This window comes from Myotis daubentonii, chromosome 12 (assembly GCF_963259705.1).
Source record: "Myotis daubentonii chromosome 12, mMyoDau2.1, whole genome shotgun sequence".
Classification (NCBI taxonomy): Eukaryota; Metazoa; Chordata; class Mammalia; order Chiroptera; family Vespertilionidae; genus Myotis; species Myotis daubentonii.
In genome coordinates, this window is record NC_081851.1 from 64,960,768 (window position 1) to 64,985,743 (window position 24,976).

The 24,976-nt window shown below is 35.5% G+C and overlaps 1 protein-coding gene across 14 annotated transcripts in view; it reads right to left on the reverse strand.

The window, feature by feature from the left end:
- Window positions 1-24,976, reverse strand: part of BIRC6 (baculoviral IAP repeat containing 6) — a 186,214-nt gene that overhangs the window by 122,351 nt on the left and 38,887 nt on the right. For 9 of the 14 annotated variants that reach the window (XR_009448008.1, XM_059660181.1, XM_059660177.1 and 6 more), the window contains 13 exons: window positions 21,329-22,723; window positions 16,474-16,623; window positions 12,025-12,250; window positions 10,339-10,499; window positions 9,192-9,323; window positions 8,570-8,701; window positions 6,540-6,718; window positions 5,257-5,390; window positions 4,303-4,467; window positions 4,089-4,220; window positions 3,001-3,098; window positions 1,249-1,396; window positions 297-430 (listed from right to left, as the gene is read on the reverse strand). Coding sequence is in view for 13 of the 14 variants with exons in the window: in XM_059660181.1 (XP_059516164.1) it covers window positions 297-430; window positions 1,249-1,396; window positions 3,001-3,098; window positions 4,089-4,220; window positions 4,303-4,467; window positions 5,257-5,390; window positions 6,540-6,718; window positions 8,570-8,701; window positions 9,192-9,323; window positions 10,339-10,499; window positions 12,025-12,250; window positions 16,474-16,623; window positions 21,329-22,723 (3,186 nt within the window). In the remaining variant the exon portion in view is untranslated. The remainder of the gene's footprint in view (window positions 1-296; window positions 431-1,248; window positions 1,397-3,000; window positions 3,099-4,088; window positions 4,221-4,302; window positions 4,468-5,256; window positions 5,391-6,539; window positions 6,719-8,569; window positions 8,702-9,191; window positions 9,324-10,338; window positions 10,500-12,024; window positions 12,251-16,473; window positions 16,624-21,328; window positions 22,724-24,976) is intronic. The other 5 variants (XM_059660180.1, XM_059660179.1, XM_059660178.1 and 2 more) reach the window with 3 other exon arrangements.

Sequence of the window (24,976 nt, forward strand, 5' to 3'; positions counted from 1 at the left end):
AAGTGAAAAGACTACAACAAATAATAAAATTTTAAATAGTCTCTTTTAAGTATTAAAGTCAAACTGGCATGCAATGAAACATAAAAAAACAAGTTCATAACTCTTTCAAAAACAGCCTTAATAATGGTGGGTGGGGGATTAAGTAGGAAAGTCAAATAGCTAAGTGATTCACATATGTTAAGTTCTAAATTTTAGTTTTTAAAGATAAAACATAGTAACTATAATCTATGAATGCAATTGTAGCTTAAATACAAGTTTTAAAATCCAGAAATTCCTTTAATAAAAGAAGTTACTACCTGAAAGGACATCCGACAAATCAATTTCATCTGATTGAACACCAATGCTGCTGTTGTATACATTTTTACAAGTAGAGCCACTCATTTCTAAATCAAAGAGGACTGGATCAAATGGTGAGCTATATAATCCATATCTGAAAAATAAAATAATGTCCTAAAAATTTCCTGTCAGCCATCTAATTAACAAATTATCTATTTACTTAGTTTTAAAAGAAGTTTGAGACAGGGCAGAAAGAGATGCTAACCAGGTTTAACCCATTAAATTCAGTGAATCTCAACTGTGGTCCCTGTAAACTTATACTCCAAAAGACAAGGTCCAGAAAGAGTCAACAAATGTGATTCCAATAAGCTGGCAGCTAATGAATCCAGACTGATCTTCTGCAGATTGAAGCGTGGAAGAGATATGAGGCAGCCATTCCTCACCACAATCACATTTGTTTACAGGAAAAAGTACAAAGGCTTTGAGTAAAATTTCATCAAAATCGAGATTTCCAATTTAAAAATGTTACAACACCATTGTGCCACTCAATTTCTTATTTCATTATGTTGAAGTTTTAGGTAATTAATCAGGAGATAAAGAATACTAGGTAAGGACTATAAGTGATTTACATCATTCTGCCTATGAAGTTTTAACAATAGAGAAACAAATTATCTTAAATCCTTCTTCCATTAGCAAGAAATAGAACTTTTAAATATTTTCTTATTATTAGCCTTATCAATAACAATCTTCAGGACTTTCAAAACTGTGAAAGAGAATCGTTTCAGAAAAAGAAGAAAAAAACGGGGGAAAAAAACCTTAGGCTAAATATCATTTGGAAAAAGGTTAGGTATAATTTAAATACATTTTTGTAAGAAAAATGGTTTTTAAGCAAATATATATGTGACAGTACTATGCAAAGGTGGTTCCATGTCCAGAAAGGCCCACTATTAGTCATTATATCTATTAAAATACCTTGTCTGAAGTAAAGCCTCCATTGGCGTTAGCCTGTCCTGTAACTGTCTGGACACAGCAGTAAGCAAAGATGCGCAAGCTGTACTGCACCCAGCCAAATCTTCATCTTTAACATAATTCAGTAGGACAAAATACCAATAGACAGAACCTAAAAACAACAAAAATCAACATCTCCTCATTTTTCTCTAACAAAGAAAACTTCAGATTACATATTTATCAGTGTCTCCTTTTCCTAGACTTTCTTACAACTTGCAATTTACAAAGAAGGACCAACTTCCTTGTATGACTAAGAGGACACTGACAAAGAATTTCAATCACATCAATCACATTTTTTGATCAGTATATCAGGCTAACTAAACATTTAGATTTTCAATAACATGAGATGACTCTGAGGGACATTTTGGAATAGTTAGAAAAGTGTAAAGATGTCAGGGCCTTCAAGCCATCCATCCTGAAATACTGTTTCTCTGTAGCTCTAAAATTTTCAAGAACAATGGATGGCATCATTGAGTTACAACTAACACACCTTACTAAGCAAGTGAATGCAGTATAGTTATTCTATACTGCCAGTTAAATACAGACCAACATTGCTTAAAAGATGATTATGGTGATGTATTTTAAGACTCTTTGATAAAATTTGAGATATCTAAGTAAGTACACACCAAAATTTAAGCATCTTACCTCTAAGGCTACTGTCAACAAAATATTTTAAACAAAAAAGACTATTAAAGTGATCAAGTACAAAATATCCTACTCTATATAACATAGAGTTAAGAGTTTTGTCCACTATATGTTCAAAGTAAATATAAACAGACTATCTAAATTAATATAGTGCTTAGCCAAAGAGGCTCAGTGGTTGAGCATCGACCGACTTATGAACCAGGAGGTCACCGTTTGATTCCAGTTAGGGCACATGGCCAAGTTGCAGGCTTGATCCCCAGTGATGTTTCTATCTCTCTCCCTCTCCCTTCCTCTCTGAAATCAGTAAAAATGTATTTTTAAAAATTAATAATAAATTAAGATAGTGATAATACCCATTTACCAAATAACTTTGAGAAAGCTTTATTTCCTGGTATACCACAAAGATCAAATCCTTATGAAATATATTTATCTCATTGAGATAACATGTTGAATGGGTTGGTCATTTATAAAAGAAAACACAGTAAGAAATGGCTACTAAAAATATAGCATTAGGTTTAAAAGGGCATATCAGTATCCTTTCAGAATAACAATATAAAACAGCAAAAGACATTTTAAAAAATTTTTAATCTTCATTACCTTATGCATATGCTACTTTAGGGGATTGCTTTTTCAATTCCTACTTCATAATTGCATTCTTTCTTAAATGACATTACCAGTCTTCAGGTGCTAAAAAAAAAAACCCCACTGGCCCCTTTTAGAGAATTTCAGTTGATTATAGCTGCTACCAATCACACACATCTCTGATCACTTACTAGCATTTTAGTTTGTGATAGCTGATCTACAGTCAGTAAAAACACCACCAAACTCAATAATTTCAATGAAATTAGAAAATGTATATATTAAGATTATTTGATATTTATACTTATCTATCCCACTTTTTCCTAGCAATATTATTAAACAGAAAGTACCTGTTTAATAACCATAACCACTTAAAAAGATAAGCTACAGAAAAAAAAGGGGAAATCGACAAAAATGTTACTAAATAATCCTAAGTATATTGTGAAATACTTCCCACGACTAGTTACTAGTGATTAAACTAATTTCACATACCACCAGTTGCAGCTGCAGGTAAAAATGACATATTATCAAGTAAAGCCTTCAATAGAACAGATCCAAATCCTGGTTGACATGGGTCACATTTTCCATTACTGAAAAGTTTTAAAAGAAAAAATTTAAATGCATTGATACTCAAGTGCCAAATTCAATTGAAACATGGTGTGGTTCTTTTAAAAATCTTCTAAATGTATTCATACTAATCACAATAAAAATCTGCCTCACAGCCCTATAAATAGGCAAAAAGATAGTAAGGACTAGTTACATTAAGGGTCTTTGTAACTGTTTTCTTATGCATTAAACCATTCACTTTACCAAAAGGGACTGACAGGCAGGTACAGTCAATATTGATTATTAGCTTTTAAACACTCCTAGGTAAGAGTCTCAGGATCTAGAGAAAATGATCTGGTCAATATTACAAATAAACCTGGTAAGACTGTCATATAACAGGGAACAAGGCTTCGGGTGAAGGATCCAAAGACAACTAGGGAGAGTAAGAGTAAAGGTAGGGAAAGAGTTCCCCTTACCAAACTCCCTAAACTGCTACTAATAGGCAGAGAAGCCTATTTACTAATAGGTTTATTTAACATAACATTTCCCCCTAAAAACCCTAAATTCTTTCTTAGAATCTCATCAACTTTTACAAATTCTCTTAAATTATACATACATTCAACCAGGTTCATATTATTACACTAGAGCAGTGGTTCTCAACCTTCCTAATGCAGCGATCCTTTAATACAGTTCCTCATGTTGTGGTGACCCCCAACCATAAAATTATTTTCTTTGCTACTTCATAACTATAATTTTGCTACTGTTATGAATCGTAATGTAAATATCTGATATACAGGATGTATTTTCACTGTTACAAATTGAACATAATTAAAGCATAGTGATTAATCACAAAAATAACATGTAATTATATACGTGTTTTCCAATGGTCTTAGGCGACCCCTGTGAAAGGGTCGTTCGACCCCCAAAGGGGTCGTGACCCACAGGTTGAGAACCGCTGCACTAGAGACAAGGTATCACCTGCCAAACTGCAGATGCATCTACTAAGTAAACTTTCAAATTAAAAAAACACCAACCTAATGCACAAAGCTAGAAATCGGGCACACTTATGGGCTATGCTTCGTCCTGCCTCAAAGAAGCAAACACGTACAATATCCGAGAGACATTTTCGTGTTTTTGAAAGCAAGCTCTCATTTCCTTCCTTTGAGCTGCAAAACAATAGCACATATTTGAACTTGCATTCATAACATCCAAAAAGCAATCAGCGGTAGTAAAATCTTAATTATTAACCTTCCAGGTCCATTGGAATGTACTCCTGCTAACCAACAAAGAGTATCCAACACGAGGCTCTGGGCGTGTTCTGTGATTTGGCCATCATCATCTGCTTTTCTACAAAGGGTGTTAAGAAGCTTCTCATGAAATTCTGAAAACTGTAACATGGCACATCGTTGTACTCTACAAAAAAGAAAATATAAATACATTAACAACCAAAATAAAACAGACTAAAGCTATCACAAGCTGGTTGGTCATATGTTTCATTTTAAATCATAAATATTACAATTTTTTAATATGTTTCAATGACTTTTACATTTTTTAGAGAGAGGCAGTGAGAAGGAGAGACAAAAAGAAATATTGATGAGACACAGAAACATTCATCAGCTGCCTCCTGCATACCTCCTCCTCCTGGGGATGGAGCCTGCAACCTGGGCATATGCCCTGACCAGGAATTGAACTGGCGACATCTCGGTGCACAGGACGATACTCAACCAACTGAGCCACACCAGCCAGGGCAAAATTATGACTATCACAATTTTTTTAAAAAACTTTTGAAAATAAATATTACAGTGAAACGTCAGCCTCTGAACTTAATGTTATGGTATTAATGTTATGGTATGAGATTTAAAACAGTATGTAAGCAATACTTGGCTTGTAGAAAGTTTTAAAAGAAGTAAAGTTAATAATAATTATATTCTGACATAGTAAGTAAAACTTCAAATTATTTCTTTCCTCATGCTGTAAATATTGTATTCCTGGTATATACCAAGCAGTATATAGACACTAGGATTAAGCCAATGAAGTAGAAAGACAATTCATCCCTAAATGAGATTACAAGTTCTTAATAAAAGAAATGAAAATTTTAAGATTTTTCAAGTTAGATTTTAAAATATTGTGTTAGTACATTTATTCTTCTTTTGTATGTACTTTAATTACTGTAAGAATAATAGGGAAAGGGAATGAGGTTACCTTTCCTTAGAAATTGACGTTTTCTTAAATCTTCGAATTGTGACTGAGACCTCTTGAAGTAAGTCACAACCCCGGAGGTTTTCAGCCTTACGAGTGCCACTTGCATTTTCATTCTTAACATTAGATGATTTTTCCTAAATATACAAAAGTAAGTAATTGAATGAACAAATTATACTAAAAAGTATTTACTATTAAGTTTTCAAATAAAGGACAATAACTGAATTATGACTATCATAAATCTTAAATTAAAATGAGTTTTTACGTTATATTCAGTAAATGACTAATTTCCCTCAGAATTATAATAGAAGAGAAAAAGACATAGTTATTAAAGTTAATACCCAATGGTTAAGATTATAATGCCAACATCCTGAATCCAAGTCCCCGCTACAGCACTTAGAAGCTACATGAGATATGACAGCTCCCAATCTCTAACATTCACTCACTTTCAAAAAAAATTTTTTTAATCCGCACTGGGAGATTTTTTAGAGAGAGGAGGGGGAGAAAGAGAGAAACGTTTATGTGAGAGAAACATCAATGCTTTGCTTCCCAGAGGTGCCCCCACTGGGGATCAAACCCACAACCTAGGTATGTGCCTTGACTGGGAATCAAACCTGCAACCTTCTATGGTGCCTGGGAAGATGCTCCAACCAACTGACCCACCTGGCCCCAGCGGTTCACTCACTCTCAATATGAAAAATGGAAATAATACTTGCACCTGCTCTGCCTATCTCATTTCTTTTTAAGGATTAAGTCAGATAAAGTGCACAGAAGTCCTTGAAAAATTAGAAAACCTGTATAATCTTAAGATGATTGGTATTACTGATATTGCTACTGTTGCCTATGAATAATGACGATAAACAAAATCTCTATAAACTTCAGGAAAATCCAAGATCAGACAATTATGAAGAGACTAACTAGTTGCAGAAAATTAACCATGAATATTACAATTTATCTCTAAAATCACTCCCCAACTTCCCTTTCTACATAATCAAAAAAAAAAAAAAAAGTGATGAGTTACCAGTAACAGGCATTAAATCAAACTTTGTCACTTAAAGAAATAAATATTATGACCTAAAATAATGTAAAGGGAGGTACTAGCTAACAATTACTCCTTACTAAATATTTTCTTTTCAGTATTTTTTAAGTCACTGTAAAAAAAAAAAAATACAAACCAATGATCTGCTGAAAAAAACACAATGGTCATACTACTTCCAACAGTGTGCGAAATCTCATCTACAATGTCTAAAAAAGAATTGTTATAGTTCAAAATAACTGTTTCATACCTTGACTGCTGCAACTTTTGCCAAGAGTGAAGCAAGTGAATAACCCTTGTTACTCTGGTGTTTCAGGGATGGAAGTCTTACTACAGGACGCATGCCGCCGTTACAGATCTCATCTGTTCCTCGTTCATTCACTGCCTTGACATGGATTAAAAACGAACGATATTTTCCTCCTGCCATACCTAGAGGAGCAGCATAGAATGGGATAAATAACCGAATCACCAAAAGGGCAAATTGTTTTTCATCTTCATAATGAAAGTTAAAAAAATAACTTAAAAAAAATAAAAAACACAGTTCAGAATTCTTTCAAAATTACACTGCTATTTTAGTATAATATAATTGAATACCTTCCTATATTGAATTGGTAGCCAAAAAATAAAAAGCACAGGAGTTACATGAGTAGCATTAAGAAAAAAATTTTTAGCTGTTGGGCATATTTTCCCCAAAAAGTTAATGATCCTAATAACAAATTTTTATGAACCACAGAAAAATACAAAGAAAAAACCTGTCATTAAGGCACCACCCATATGTGTATCCACACAATCCTTTTATGCATCCATGCACACCCACACAAATAAGCATTATAGTATTAACAGTTGAAAAAGGGAAGGTTTTGGGGTCATTACCTGGGTTTGAATAATGACTGCCATTTATAAGGTATATGACAAATTAACCTCTCTGTGGTTCAATTCCTTCAAACGTAAAATGAAAATAATAGCACCGACCTCAAAGGTAGCTTAAACATATAACTGCATGGATCAAATTAATACACTCATCAGCAAACCATCAGCCTATTGCTGCACCAACAGACACTAAATTTTCCTGTGATTATAACCTTTGTTGTTTTCCAAGGATCTGCCTGTCTACCATGCTAGCACCACACTATTACCTTCTTTTTTGTTTATTTTGGTTTTTTGTTAATCCTCACTCAAGGATATTTTTCCATTGATCTTCAGAGAGAGTGGAGGGAGGAGGAGAGACAGAGAGAAGCATCAATGTGAGAGAGACACATCAATTGGTTCCCTCCCACAACTGGGATAAGGATCGAGCCTGCAAACCAGGTATATGCCCTTGACCAGAACTAAAGGTAAATGTGTGAATGTAGATAAACATTATGAAGGAAACATATGTAAATTAAAAGTTATTTAGATGGTCAGATATTTTCTTGGTTTGGGAAAGGATCTCCACACCCCACCCTACCTCCAAATCTACTTTAATAATAAGGGGGTAGTTTGTTTGTTGGCTTTTTTTTTTTTTTTCACCCTTGGGAAACTGGGAGAAGCTAAAATAAGAGTCCTACTGCAATATCTATTATCTATATAATTGCCAATTATTTTAAAATATACATTAATTATAATTTACGTTTACTTGAGACACTCAAAATGTTACATCTGATATGTATCAAGAACACTCTTCTATAAAAACCATCTTCAGAGACTATATTTTAACAATATACAGTAAACATGCCAAAGACACAGAACTCTCCAACTGATGGGAAAGGGTTACATGTCAGGGCATATCTGGCAACTTTAAAGAGCTTTGTTAGGTCGCACAAAAGTCGCCCTGTGTTCACTTTATGCTTTTTCAAAAAGCACTAAGGCCTCTCAGACAAAGAAAGTAGGGTCAGAAAATTTCACATAAAAATAGTCATTTATGCCCTAGCTGGTTTGGCTCAGTGGATAGAGCGTCGGCCTGCGGACTGGAGTGTCCTGGGTTCAAATCCGGTCAAGGGCACATGCCTGGGTTGCAGGCTGGATCCACAGTAGGGGGCATGCAGGGGGAAGTCAATCAATGATTTTCTCTCATCACTGATGTTTCTCTCTCCCACTCCCTTCCTCACTGAAATCAATAAAAAAAATTTTTAAAAAGTAATTTATGAAGGAAATGATGTCAGCTACCAGGAAATTGGTGGAATTGCTAATAAAAACCCCAAATAAAACAATATCTTACTTTTTGTTGGATCATGTTTTTTTTTTTCTATTTTTAAAACTGGGTCAATATTTACTCTGCTTTGGTAAAATATGTTACCTTACCTTTAACAAGTTTGGGACTTGTTAATGTCAACATCCCAGCATGCCCTGATAGATCAAGGCCACTAGCAAGCCATACTGGCCCACATAGAATGTCTTCTTTATGATCTTCTAAAAATGGACATAATCTAAGACCTAAAAAGAAAAATATACATTTTCTTTTAAAGTAGTTGATAATGTAAAGTGTAATATTTAATAAGCAAATTCCCATCACATTTACATGTATTATTACCACCACACAAAATACCATACTTAGAATGTGTTCAAGTATGAATTCACTATCATGATAAGGAACTATAATAATCAATTATCTGATATATTATGGTTTTTTTCCATTCCCATTTTATTTACATTCACTTTGATTTTCAATAGTAATAATAAAACCATGACATAATTTCAAATCCCAACATATTAAAAAACAATAATGCAAGTAATAGCGCAGCTGTGTTCAAAAAGATGAGCTGAAAGTTAAAGCATTTGGCCAAAGCAGAATTACAGGTTACTTTTTAATCATGTTCTCAAAACCAAGTTTTTGCAAGCCATAAGGAAATCTGTGCCCAGCATGATGCATTTAGATCACTATTCCTTTTACTGTCATGGACAACAGCTCTATAATGTAACTCACACTGTGATTCCTCTACATCCATGTGCTGCATTTCTTCATTCAAATCAACCAGGGACGGTTTTCCATTTTGTTCCACTTCAATGTTAAGAGCTGGAGACAAAGGAAAGGTGATCTGCCTATCTACTGCTGTTTCTAGAGGATAAAAATATTAAACTTAATTTACTTAATATCAATGATTTATGTGCCTAAAATTCTAAAATTTTCTATAAAACTGGGAACTGTTGTGATTTTCATCACAGATGCTACAAAATGGTTGTCAGGAAGAAGAAAATTAGATTCAATTAATTGTTCATACACTCATCTCTTTTTTAATCACGGTAAAATATTCACCTGAAGAAATAATTTGCTGGCAACTGAACTAAAAGTTCTTACCCTAGGCTGCAGAGTACAAGCACCCAAAGAGTTTTAAAAAAGATCAATGTCTAAGTCTTAAACCAAATTAAATCAGAATCTGTTATATTTCAAAAGGATACAAACATACAAAAATTCACACACACACACACACACACACACACACGTTGTTTTAAATAGGAAAATTTTCAAGTTTCATTGTCTTTAACCCCTTGGGTAAAGTAGCCATTTTACTCTAAAATTACCCCCTGCTTTTTCAATTAACCTGTTAAGAAGAAAAGGCTGACAAGTAACATCTAGTTCCTAATATGCTAAATGTGTAGAATCTTTTTATAATTCAATATATCAAATTCTAAATTTGTGACAAAGATAAATAGAAATGGGTATATTTCTGGCATGACATGAAAGGTTGGGTTTCACTAGTAACCTTACAAGAATATGACTTCCATAACAAAGTCCTTTTCCCAATCAATTCTCCTCTTAAAAAGAGTAATGTATCAAGTTTAATAATGCTAAAAGTGAAACTAATTCACAAAGGAACTAACCATATTTCCCCAAAAAGTATAATTAAATTTAAAAGTTTATGCAATTCTGAACAATACTGAGTTAGTGAAAAGCTCTAAAGTATTCCCAGGATTAGCTTTTGTAAGTAAAATCACCAAAAGTAGAGCAGAAAATATTGGGGAAGGGGATGAAAGCAGGAGAGGGAACTGGCAATCCTAGACAACGAATTAGTTTTTTAAAGAAACCAACTACAAGATAAAATTTTAAAATATAAATTTTGACTCATTCTTACCATTGACTTTCCCTAAGCCGGGAGCTTTATTTTTCAGCAGTGTCACTTGTATCTGTGGAATATTGGTGATGTTTGAGTTCAAAACGAATTTGAAGTCCACATGTCCAACCATACAGGCCTTGGGTAGAACCAATTCAAATACATGCTCATCCCAACTGTTGCTGTCAAATAAGAAAGAATATGCTAAATAAAGCAAAAATCTTCCTTCAGCCATAACCATATTACAATTAATATCACATTTTACACTGTGATTTTCAGCCTCCAACAAAACTTAATGCTTCTCCATTCAGGAGAGAAGATAAGCAGCTCCCAACCCAAAGGTTACTTAGGGCCATGAATCATCTTACTTTAGGAATCCATACCTGCCTTGGGAACTGTACATTATATAAACCCTTTTTGCTTACAGTATGGACTATCATGCTTCAGAATTATCTGTAGATTCCTGGGCCCGACCCTAAATCTATGAGTAGGGTCCCAGGAACCTACATTTTAAAACAAGAACTTCCTGTATTTCTTAATGTGTCCATTCTGATTTAAATTCTATTCAGCATACATATATGCTGAAAAACAAAAACAATCTCAAAAGCATACTCCTCCACTAAACTCCAGATTCATATCCTAATGTCTACCAGACAGCTCAAATTTATCATAAATCCAAACTTCATGATTATCCATTCCAATCTCAGTAAACAAAATTCCACTTTTCAACTAGCTCATCAATCCAAAACCTCAGTCATCCCTGACTCTTCTCTCACACCACATGTTCATTACATCAGCATATATTGTTCCTTCTACCTCCAAATTATCTCCATATCCAAAAGCTGATCACTCTTTTCACTACTTCTATCAACTAACACCATGTTCCAAGCTACCATCACCATTTCACATGGATTACCACAACAGCATCCCAACTAGAATCCTTGCTTCCATCACTGCTGCCTAAAACACACAACCACTCAATCTACAGTAAACACAGCAGTCTTACAGCATCCTTCTAATATGTAAATTATATCACATCACCCCAATACTTCAACCCTCTAACATCTTCCCATCTCACTCAGCATAAAATTCTCACTGTGGCCTATAAATACATTCAGGATCTGATTACCAGCTACTGTTTTAGACCTGGCCTCTGACCAATCCTACTACATTCACTGAACTCCAACAATGATCTTCTTGCTCTTTCTAGAATTCATAAAACATACTTCTGAGTATCTTTGCAATCCTACTGTCTCTGAAATAATGTCTTCATGGAGGCCTTTCTTTGGCCCCTTATATTAAAATTATTAGACAAATTTGCTCTCTCTACATCTCATTCTTACACACAAGTACACACGCAACTATTCTATATCCATATTGTTTTAATATATTTCAATATCTTTTATGACTATATGAAATAGTAAGTATCTGCTTACTGTCTATCTATGACAATATAAATTCCATCGGTCATTAACTGTTAAATTTGTGGACTGAGTGGCCAAACTAATGGCAATGGTATATTATTTTCACTATTTTATTCTACAAGTACGAATATAGCAATTTCCAAAATTAAGGCAAGGAATAAAACAAACAAAAGCGATTAATATAAAAAGTCAGGAGAAACAGTAATACATATCTAAGAATCTGTTGCCTCTAAAAAATACATAATATGGATTTCTAGTTTAATACCCTGGAAGAATATTTTACCTGTCAGTCTGTAGTTTCCAAGTTCTAGTATGCTGAGCAGCATCTCCATGGTGTTGCTGATGCAAATGTTGAGGATGCCTCCTTTGCTGCTGTTCTTGTTGAACTTCTACCCAGCATGGAGGAACAGTAGCTGAAAACCGTGGAGTCAAAGTCTCAAAGCGAGTTAGCTCCACTAAAGATGTCAAGATGTCAAGGGTGAATGGCTGGTCCACCAATAAATCAACTCCTTAATAACAGTGAATGAAGAATTTGAAGTAAGTTTTATAAAAATATTAGTTTTAATTAACGTTATTATCTACTCAAATTGCAACGTTTACTAAATATCCTGAAAGTTAATAATATTAGCTCAGATATCTACATGCAACTAAAGTAACTAGCACTGACTACATAACAAGCAAAAGAAAACTACATTTGAATATTTTAAATTATAGGAAGGGTACTCATTACTGGAGAAACCCAAAGTCAACCTGTTAGAAAAATCCTAATTTTACCTCACCCTAAAATTAGAAAGAGCAACAAAAGTAACAGTGCTAAAATGAAAGTCTAATTTACATAAGAGAAATATCAAATTTTAGATTTTCTTATTCATGAAAAAAAAAATTGCTAACCATGAGCAAGCATGTAACATCTGCCCTTTAAACAGTATTTTTTCCACTTCGATGATAGTTGAGAATATCATATGTATATATCATCATTATAAGAATAACAACCAGCTTCAAATTAGTTTTTTAAATGAATATATGTATTCATATCTGTCAAATGTATAACATTAAAGATGAAAGGCTGTTTTTCTTGTTCCAATTAACAAAAGCTTAAAGAAAGACTAAAATACAAAATCTGATAGGTTTAGAATATGTTCACAAAGAAAATGTAAACCAAGTTCCATAAAATTGTTAAGTGTACTTCAAACTACATTTTTTCTCAAAGTTTAGCACTTTATAAATCTAACTGAAACTGTATTAAATTGTTGGTAAATATTAACAGCATGTCAATGTCTTTTCTTTACACATGCACTGCTTAACAACGGGATACATTCTAAGAAAATACATCATTGGGTAATTACATCATTGTGCAAACATCATAGGGTGCACTTACACAAACATGGATAGTACAGCCTAACAGTGGTCGGCAAACTGTGGCTCGGCAAACCGCGGCTCGTGAGCCATATGCGGCCCTTTGGCCCCTTGAGTGTGGCTCTTCCACAAAATACAGACTTCTGCGCATGGGCCACAAAGTTTCAATCGCACTGTACATGTGCGCCCGCACGTGGTACTTTGTGGAAGAGCCACACTCAAGGGGCCAAAGAGCCGCATGTAGCTCGCGAGCCGCAGTTTGCCAACCACGGGCATACCTATGCTATGTGGTATGGCGTACTTCTCCTGGACTACACCTAGGCTATATGGTATGTATAGCATATTACAGTACAAAACAAGAGTAAATCAAGCACAAGAGAAAATGTCTGACATTAGGAAACATGGCAAACATGAGATGTATAGGACTACTGCTAGTGTTACACAGCAAACTGTTTTTGTAAGTAGAAAGATCACACTCTAAAATAATAATTAAAAGTAGAGGATAGCTGGGCCAGTGTTGCTCAGTGGTTGAGCTTTGACCCATAAACCAGGTTATGGTTCGATTCCTGGTGAAGGCACATGCCCAGGGTTGCTGCTCAATCCCCAGTAGGGGGCATGCAAGAGACAGCAATCAATGATTCTCTCTCATCATTGACGTTTCTATCTCTCTCTCGCTCTCTCTCTCTCTCTCTCTCTCTCTCTCTCTCTCTTCCTCTCTCTGAAGGCAATAAAAACATTTTTTAAATTAAAAAAAAGAATTATGTACTGTATATGACTATAATGTGCTACTATGACTGGCAGCACAGTTGATTTGTTTATACCAGCAGCATCACAAACACCTGAGTAATGCATTGTAACAGTAATGTTACCACAGCTAAGAATTCACTATGCAGCCGAGACCGGTTTGGCTCAGTGGATAGAGCGTCGGCCTGCGGACTGAAAGGTTCTGGGTTCGATTCCGGTCAAGGGCATGTACCTGGGTTGCGGGCACATCCCCGGTGGGAGATGTGCAGGAGGCAGCTGATCGATGTTTCTCTCTCACCGATGTTTCTAGCTCTCTATCTCTCTCCCTTCCTCTCTGTAAAAAATCAATAAAATATATTTAAAAAAAAAAAAAAAAGAAGAATTCACTATGCAATAGGAATTTTACAGTTCCTTTATAATCATACTACAGGCCCAGTGCACAAATTTGTGCACCAATGGGATCCCTCGGCCTGGCCTGCGGGATCGGGCCAAAACCGGCCCTCCGACATCCCCCAAGGGTTCCCAGATTGCGAGAGGGTGCAGGCCAGGCTGAGGGACCCACCAGTGCATGATCAGGGCCGAGGAGAAACGTGGGAGGTTGGCCTGCCGGGGAGGGACAGTGCGAGAGCTCTAGGGTTTGTCCAGCCCATCTCCCTCAGTCCCAATCATCCAGACCCCAGCAGCAAGCTAACCTACTGGTAAGAGCGTCTGTCCCCTGGTGGTCAGTGCACGTCATAGCGAGTGGTTGAGCGGCCTTAGCATATCATTAGCATATTATGCTTTGATTGGCTGAACGGCCAATGGATCGACTGTACACTTAGCATATTAGGCTTTTATTATATAGAATATATAGGACCACTGTCATATATGCAGTTCATCATTGACCAAAACATCATTATGTGGCATATGACTGTATTTACTTCTTTATAATCTAATTCACAGCTTTTCTACTAAATAGTACTTTTATGAATTTCTTCTTTATTATAACAATAACTTATAAATTAAGAAAACATTCAGTATGCTAGCTTTTAAACTAAGTTGTATAATCAAAACAATCAAGTCTTGACTAATTATAGCAAAAGACATGAGTCAGTGTATCTCAACCTGGGGACAATCTTGCCTCCCAAGGGCCAAGTGGATGGGGGCAATGTATGTACTAGAATCTAGTAGGCAGAATTCAGAGATAAGACTAATACAGAATACTCCAACCACAACAAAACATCTAGTCCAAAATGTCAGTAGTGCAGATGAGGTTGAGAACACCTGGCATTAAGGTAGTGAAGACTACCATAGATTATACTAATAATCACTAAATTTAACATGTATTATACTAGTAATCACTAAGTTTGTCTGTGATGCAAAGAAGAATAATCAAATGCCCAAATATAAGTGTCCATTAAGATTGACTACCAACTTTATGTATTATTTCTATTTAGAATACATTTGAGTTCAAACATACTTTTTATTTCAGATTTACTAAACTTCTTTTAAATGCTAGTTCTGGAGAATAAAATGTGGTAAGTGCTAAGAGTACAACACAGCTCTATGGAAGTACAAAATTACTAAAAGTAGGCATAAAGGTTGGGGAAAGAGAGCTCAGTGCAACACGTGAAGAGCATGAAACAGAATTAAATACTGTATCTAAAGTTTCACAATGGGGCTATTGGGGTCTGAATATGCTATTGCAGAGAGAAAGTATTTTTTTGACTTTTCAACTCCTATAGTAATATTAATAATATAGGCCATTCCACTGACTTTAAACTTACTTAATGAATCTTCTCTTTTTCATGTGTTTTTTTTTTCTTCCCCTGCTAGACCAAAAACTCCTTAATGACCAATGTAATGTGTTTTTTCCTTAGGTAACTGAACCAATGTTGGTCAACCTACCCAAAGTTGAGAATCACTTCTTATTTTAATGTTTATAACATTTTCCAACTACTGGAAAAATAATAATTAATACACAAAAACAAGCCTAGTAAAAGAATGCCAATACAGAAATTAATGCCCTCAGCAAAGTCAGCAAGAGTTGACTATAAAAATTGAAATATTGCCCTAGCTGGCTTGGTTCAGTGGATAGAGCATCAGCCTGCGGACTGATGGGTCCCAGGTTCAATTCCAGCCAAGGGCACATGCCTGGGTTGCGAGCTCGATCCCCAGTGGAGGGCATGCAGGAGGCAGGCAATCAATGATTCTCTCTCATCACTGATGTTTCTAACTCTCTCTCCTCCCTTCCTCTCTGAAATCAATAAAAATATATTTTTTAAAAAACTGAATATTGTTTAAGAATATAATAGATTCAGCCCTAACTAGTTTGCTCAGTGGATAGAGCACCGGCCTGCGAACCAAAGGGTCCTGGGTTCGATTTTGGTCAATGTCACATACCTCGGTTACAGGCTCCTCCCCAGCCCAGGCCCTGGTCGGATGTGTGCAGGAGGCAACCAATCGATGTGTTTCTCTCACATCGATGTTTCTCTCTGTCTTTCTCTCTCTCTTCCACTCTCCCTAACAATCCATGAGAAAACATCCTCAGGTGAGGATTAACAACAACAACAACAACAAAATAAACTCAGAAAACTCTGAACATCACAGGAATATGCATTTTTTAAAATCATTTAAAAACTTAATACCATACCTGAAATGCCAGGACTTGAAGGATTCGATAAAGGTTTGGAACCTTCTGAAGATGGTTCTATTCCTTTAGAAAGAGATCCATCCACTAATATATCAGCTTCATCAATATCATCACAGGTTCCTCCAATTTGGAGAAAATGAAGCTCACCACCTACAGTGTAGTGATATGTCATCAACATACATACATGGATGGGTACCCATACAAGTGCACTTTACTTAGTTAAGAAAATTTACTATCACTTGATAGTCAGATAAAGAAGGATAACAGCCCAGCCTGCATGGCTCAGTGGTTGAGCATTGACCTATGAACCAGGCCACGGTTCAATTCAACAAAGTGATATATTTCGAAGAACTTAGAAGTTAAACTGCCAAGTAATTGCAAACTGAAAATTAAATCAGGAAAATGGCAAATACACAAACATGTTTGAAAATAGTTATTCAACTAGAATTTACTTATTATGTGTAAGGTACTATTTTAAATGCTTAAATTAATCCATTTAGTCTTCACAAAAACCCTTGAGATAGGGACAATTATTGTAGCCACTTAACAGATGAGGAAACGAATATACTAGCTATTTTGGGATCAAGGGCCAATCTCAATCCCAGCAGTAACAAACCTGGCCAGTGTGGCTCAGTTAGTTAGAACATTGTCCCATGAACCAAAGAGCCACGCGGTTCAGTTCCCAGTCAGGGCACATACCCAGGTTGTGGGTTTGATCCCCGAATCAGGGCTAGTATGGGAGGCAACCGATCAATGTTTTTCTCTCTCTCTCTTTCTCTCTCTCTCTCTCCTCCTCCCCCCTTTAAAATCAGTGGGGGCGGGGGGGGGGGGGGACAAAGAGTCTTAATTTCACAATGAAATTGAATCTCTATTTTTTATATCTCTATCACAGAAAAACACTGAAAACAAAGTTAGCAAAATTTTAAGACAAAAATGAATGAATAAAATTATATTCTAGCAAGAGTATTTGGAGATTCACTTCCAGAATTACAGAATAAGGAGGGCAATAAAGTCTCTTCCTGAAAAGCAACTTTATATAAACCTGGACAAAACTGTCATTCAACCAGGGTGGGGCAAGTTGTGAAAAACAGCTGATTCACTTCTATTGCCAGAGGAAGCTCACTGACTTATAGAGTGCTGTCATTTTAAAGTGGCTCAGTGGCGACTAAAATGAGGCCCATCAACTCTGCTACCTACAGTCAGGATCCTGGGGCAAGCAAAACACTAGAAATAACCAGGAATTTTAACTTAAAAGATGTGGTAGAAGCATAGGGAGTTTGGTAAACTCTATAAATCCTACATTGATTAGAGGTTGTACACATGTGTAGCAAAGACCACACTGGGCCTAAGCCATCAACACATTCCCAAACAAGCCCCCAATGCCTATGCAAGAAAGAATTGAAAGGACTCAACAGAAAACAAAAATAAAGAAAATAAAAGTCAGGGCACACATGAACATGGCCTTAGTGGTAAATATATTTGGTATTAGGGCACAACCACTTACCAAAATCTTTAGCTGAATACTAAGCTATGTGGAACACAGAGGTAACAATAAAAAAGAAACAAGGCTTAAAGTTAAAATAAACAAACAAAAAAGAGAGTCAGCAGCAACTACACACTGCAAAAGAAACACGCTTCGCAGATTTGGTCCAGGTGGGTTATCAAACAAAGAACAACAACCATCAAGAGAGGGTGGGTGAGGAGGGTAGGTGGTGGAGTGGGGATCAGAATCCAGAGTTTCTCCAATGTCATTTAAAATGTCCAATGTTAAATTAAAAACTATAAAACATGCAAAGGAAGAGCAATCCATGCTTAAGAAAAACAAAATCAATGAGAAACATCTGAGTGCCCATATTAGATTTGGCGAACAAAAATTTCAAATAAGTAATTGTAAATATTTTCATAAAATAAGAAACCAGATAAGGATAATTAAGAGAACAAATGGAAAAAATGACTCAACAAATTAAGAATCTCAACAAAAAAGAGATATTCTAAAAGATCAAAGGGAAATTCTGCAGTTTAAAGGTAAAATAACTAAAATTAAAAGTTCACTTGAGCCGAAACCGGTTTGGCTCAGTGGATAGAGCGTCGGCCTGCGGACTGAAGGGTCCCAGGTTCAATTCCGGTCAGGGGCATGTATCTGGGTTGCGGGCATATCCCCGGTAGGAGATGTGCAGGAGGCAGCTGATCGATGTTTCTCTCTCATCGATGTTTCTAACTCTCTATCTCTCTCCCTTCCTCTCTGTAAAAAATCAATAAAATATATTAAAAAAAAAAAAAAAAGTTCACTTGAGAAGCTCAAAGTACATTTGCAATGGTAGTAGAAGGAATCAGTGAAATAAAAATGGGCCAATAGAAACCAAAGAAGCTAAATAAAAGAAAGAAAGAAATTTTTAAATAAAAAAAGCATCTCATTGACCTATGGGACAAATCAAATTAAGTGCATACATGTAATGAGAATTCCAAAAAAAGAGAAGAAAAAGACATAGAAAAAAATTTTTATAAAATAAGGGGCAAAAACTGCCAATATGTGATGAAAAACATTATACTACAAATACAATCATTTCAATTAAACTCAAGTAGGCTGACTACAAAAAGATCCACAGATACACATACATTACAGTCAAAGTCAATGAGAAAATCTTCAAAGCAGCAAGTTAAAAATAACTCATCAGACATGGAAACTACAATGGAAATTAAAACTGACATCAGAAACAATGGAGGCCACAGCCAATAGAATGACATGTACACAAAGTCAACAACTAATTCTACATATATAGCACTATTCTTCAAAAAGAAGGTGAAATAGACATTTCCAGATAAACAAAGACTGAGAGAACTTTTTGCTAGCAAACCTGCCTATTAATAAGTACTAAAGGAAAGTCCTTCAAGATAAAAGACAGTACCAAATTCACCCAAAAAAAAAAAAAAAAAGTAGAAATAACAAGTGAGCAAATGTTTTTTCTCATTTAACATTTTTAGGAGACAAAGATTTTATAAAATAACACTTTTTGCTTGAATTTAAAACTTATCTAAATATTATACTTAAGACAACAGTAGCACAAAGGTAGCATAGAAAAAAGATCACAGAAAAGTTTCCATATTTTACTAGAATTAAGTCAGAATTATTCTGAAGTAGATTGTGGCAACTTAAACCACTAAGACTGCAACTCCAGAAATAAAAACTCTGCCCCTCATCTTATAATGGGAGTTACTTCCCAATAAACCCATCCTAAATTGAAAATACTGAAATTGCATTTAATACATGTAACCTACTGAACATAGGTTAGCCTAGCTGGTTTCTACTGAATACATATCGCTTTTGCACAATTTTAAAGTCAAAACATCCTAAGTCAAACCATCTTAAGTTGGGAATCATCTTATATATTTTTAAAAATATCAAGGCACTAGTGACGTCATGCCAAATGGCAAATTAAATTCTTTTCATTTTTTAAATCTTTCAGATTAAGATTCCAAAAGTCACCAAATGAGTCTTCTGATTTGGATACATTCTGACAGTGTAACTTAGTTAATCACTCTGATGACAGACTGCCAGGTCTGAATGCTGACTCTGTCATTTATTAGCTCTATATAGGCAAGTTACTTAACCTCACTTTCCCTCAGTTCCCTTACCTATATAAATGGAGACAATGATAGCACATACCTCGTAAGTTGGTGTGATGACTAAATGAATTAATAAAGGTAAAGATCTAACAACAATGAACTGGCCATAGATGATCAATAAATTCATATTACCCTTCACATTGCTTAGTATTTTAATGTGTTTTCTGAACTTTATTAACTAATTCAAAGCTTTATTAGTCTAAAGTTATTATGCCTTGCCATTTGTCAAGTTAACCCTTGTTAGGTTTTTATTTTATTTGAAGATGTTTGTCCCTTTGTTATTTCACTTGATGTATTTCAAAAAAAGCAACTTGAACCACTATATTCACCATTATTTTTTTTAATGTCATCTCTTGCTTTATTTTATTTAAATTCTTTATTGTTGAAAGTAACCATTATTCTTTTTAGCTAAAGTCTTGAGATCTTTTTAAAGAGAGGAAAAACAGGCTAAATCTTACCAGAACCACATGAGATACCTCACTCTTCTCAAACCTAATTCCTCTGTCCAAGTAGTGGCTATAGTGACCTAGGCTTCAGTATCTCCTGGCCCTAAACTATCAACAGGACTATTCATGTTGTCTGATATTGTCAGTAATCCTTTTCAAAAATAGCTTTTTCTCTCTGACTTAAAATACATATTAAGTAAAAAAAAAAAAAAAAATGCATACCATATGTTAATTTATACAGAGCCTCAGATGTTACAAAACTGATTTCACTATCAATCAGAGGTAGGAATAAATCAAACAAAAAAAACTGGCAAAAGTACTAATTATTTGCTAAATACTTTTATTTCAGGGGGAAATGAGGACCAATACCTATGCGAAAAACTTTACATATATGATTTAATTTAATTCTAACAAACCTGGAAATAGGCCTTCTTATCCTAGTTTATGAGTAAAGAAACAAAGGTTTACCTAAGTTTAAAGTAACTTGCCCAAGGCCACAAATTTAAGCAAATACAGAGTCAGGACTCAGAAAGAACAGCAGGTTATTTTCTTGAGGTTAAAGCAGAGAAGATACTTTCTGAGATATTTATTAACTTATTTACAGTTAGATACTAACTTAGGACAGTAGAAAAAAGTTTTAAAAACGGTTTAAAAAGTTGAAAGGTTTACCACTTCATTATAAAAGAATAAATGTCTCTTTACATGGATCTAAAATTCACACATCAACAAATGCCATATACAACTTTATAAGGTTTGTAGAGAAACCCAACAAACCAACCACTTACCTTTGGTGCATGCACACAGCCTGTCTGTGCCGGAGCAGTAAATGACAGAAACAAACATGTCCTGTTCCTCAGTGCCCTCCTTTTTGGGAGGCTCCACTTTGGCCAAAATTTCAAAGTTTGAAAGATCTAATATTTTTACATATCCTCCCTGAGTGGTTATTACCAGGTGTCCAAGAGTAGAAATATCAGACTTTTTTTCTCTCTCAATGCCATTTTTTGAGGTTAATTGCATTTCCTCAATAGGTTCCTCACAGTCATCCTCTCGATTATCCAATATATCTGGAGGAAGCAAAATGAGCGAGGTAATTGCGTCCTGGGGATCTTTGATATGTTGGACTTTTATTGGCTCCTCTTCTAAAGTCACTATCCGAGTGGCATAATTCATTTTATAAAGTATTAAATATCCACCACTAACATTCCTCTGCTCAGGCTGAATTATCAAAGGGGTCTGTACATCTGCTGGTGATTCGTGTTGGATTACACTAATATTTGCACCATTCACTACAGCAAGATTGGATTCCAGTTCACCTTTCCGTCTATTACACAGCGCAGAGTTTAATTTATTTAAATTATTCAAGGCCTCTACTTGATTTATTGCACTCAAGGATTCAACAGGGCATGTCCGCAGTCCTACCAACAAATGAATTCCATCAGCACAAGGAGTTATAGAGTCTATACAAAGATTCTCCTCCTCTGCAAACTTTGGCAGTCTCAAGCATTGAACCAAAGTCCCAGGCTTGGGAAACACAGAGTTCCACTTCTCAGAATCTGGAGAGGTAAGGTTGGCCGCTGCATCCGCAAATTGCTGAATGTAAGTCACGGGAGGATCCTGCAACAACATCTGCTCCTGACTATCCAGTTCCATTTCAATAATCTGTGGAACTGTAAAGCCGTCATCATGCAAGCTTTTACTCATTATACTGTTCATCTGTGAAAAGATTTTTCCTGCTTTCTCATCAGATTCCTTGATGCTATAAAGAAGCAAAATGGGTAAAGTCCTCCTTACCAGAGGAGAATTTAATTCTGAATTAGTGCAGGATTCATTGTCAGTTGACCCTTGTTCTGAAATACTTTCACCCTGAGTTCTGTTTAAACCATCCAGTGACCTGTGAGAATTACTACTAATGGGTGAGGTAGCAGGAGATTTATATGTTAATAAACCTCCAGCCAATAAACATGGAAAGGGAATGTTGTGTTGTTCCTGGTGCTTTTCCTTTGTCTTTTCACTCTTAGAGTTTGTTAAGCAAGAATTTGCCCCAAGTTCTTCAAGATCCTTAACGGTATCTTCAAGCACATTTGCAACAATTTCCCACTGAAGTTTTTCTGGCTGCTGGAGAATGCTGAGTGCTGTTATATCAAGGCTCATTTCCATGGCTTCCTTCTGTGATATATGCCCTGTGAAAAGGGAACTATATTCATTAGTAATGACCTTCTGAATGTAACTCAAAATCTCTAATGTGTTTTCATTAATTTTCATTTTTACTCATCTAGTCAATGCATTATCTATATACATAAAAGCCTAAGCGACTGAACAACAAAACAACCAGTCAACCAGTCGCTATGATGGGCACTGACCACCAGGGGGCAGATGCTCAATGCAGAAGCTGCCACTCAGCTGACCAATAGGTGCCAGATGCAGGACTCACAGCTGGCCACTGCAGCCCAGAGACCGCAGCAAAGCAGCAGCAAGCCTACCGAATGGCAGCGGCAACAGGCGTAGCAGGGCTGGGATGAGGAGAAGTGGCAGGCAGGAGCAGCAGGTGGCATTGGACTGCTGGTTTTTTTTGTTTGTTTGTTTGTTTTTTAAATATATTTTATTGATTTTTTACAGAGAGGAAGGGAGAGAGACAGAGAGCCAAAAACATCGATGAGAGAGAAACATCGATCAGCCGCCTCCTGCCCATCTCCCACTGGGGATGTGCCCGCAACCCAGGTACATGCCCCTGACCGGAACCGAACCTAGGACCCCTCAGTCCGCAGGCCGACGCTCCATCCACTGAGCCAAACTGGTTTCGGCTGGACTGCTGGTTTTGACCCAATCCCCACAGGCCACACTGAGGGACCCTCTAATATCAATATAATTAGCTAAGAAGATACATATTTTACTACAAATAAATGAGATACTTATAAATCTCAAAAGGAGGCAATACTAAAGTATATGAACTAGAAGAATTTATTTCTATTACCAATGCTACCTTTAAATACTACATGAAGACAACATTCCCAACACTACTGAGGTATCACAGAGTCAAGAATATATGGTAAGCCCTAACCGGTTTGGCTCAGTGGATAGAGCATCAGCCTGCAGACTCAAGGGCCCCAGGTTCAATTCCGGTCAAGGACATGTACCTTGGTTGCGGGCACATCCCCAGTGGGGAGTGTGCAGGAGGCAGCTGATGGATGTTTCTCTCTCATCAATGTTTCTAACTCTCTATCCCTCTCCCTTCCTCTCTGTAAAAAATCAATAAAATATATATTTTTTTAAAAATACATGGTAATTTTTTAGATATAGGGATGTCAAGTAAACAGAACTATAGTTTCTATAGAAGGAGTGAAAGATCAACCAAGCATAGGTGAAAAAAATAAAGGTTATAAAAGGTATAAGGACACAGACCAAAGGTAGATATTAAAATTAAAAAAATACCTACTGAGATCCTTAGACCCAGAGAAAAGAGCAAAACCATAGTATACAAAGAAAATGTTATAGATAGAATTTAAAAGTTTAAGAGTAGAAAAAGAAAAATTTAGTTCAAACACTTCAGTGTACAAAGGAAAAAACTGAGGGCCAAAGAGGTAAAGTGATTTGACAAGACTTAAGAACTATTTTGTAGAAGATATCAAACTCTAGCCAAGACTCCAGGTGACCAATGACCAGTTTATTATCTATCAAATTCAGAAAATGCAATAGTAGCCCTTTTCTGTTTTTGCAAAAGGACAACAAAGATGGGGACAAACATTATCAGCAGAAGACTAAACATTTTTAAATGAAATCTTTATTATTCGGGATCTAACTACACATTTGTACATCACTCATGGCATTTTCCTACATTTTTGTTGATTTTTTTCATTTCTAAGAACTACCTCAAAATACAACTAAAGGTTAACCCAAAACCAGACCATTATTGTTTGGTGTCTTTAAAAAAGATTTCATGACAAACTAAATTTTAAAAAGAACTTGCTACTCTAAACTAACTATAACTTTTGACTACTATATAAAACCATGTCTCTTATAGAGAGATTTAACAAGTTATACATTCCTTAATTCATGAGACCTGACATCAGAGAAGAGCCAAAACGTAATAACAGTCACTTTTTAAAAACACTGGCTACTTCCAGGGATTATGCTTCACATATTTTTATCTTAATCCCAAAAACGCTAATTAACACATGTTAGCATCACTATTTTATGTATTAGAAAATGCTATCAGACTATAATTAAATGACAGGATTTGAATTCTGACATAGTAAAACTATTTTGAGATGCACTATTAGCCTTGCTCATACTATAACTATATTAAATATGAAAAATACTGTTTTAATATTTCATAAGATAATGAATAAGGCAGCATGTAGTTGAAGCCTCAATGTCTATGATTTTATACCTAAAAATGTATTTTCTATTCACCTGTTTTTACCTTAATTTAAATG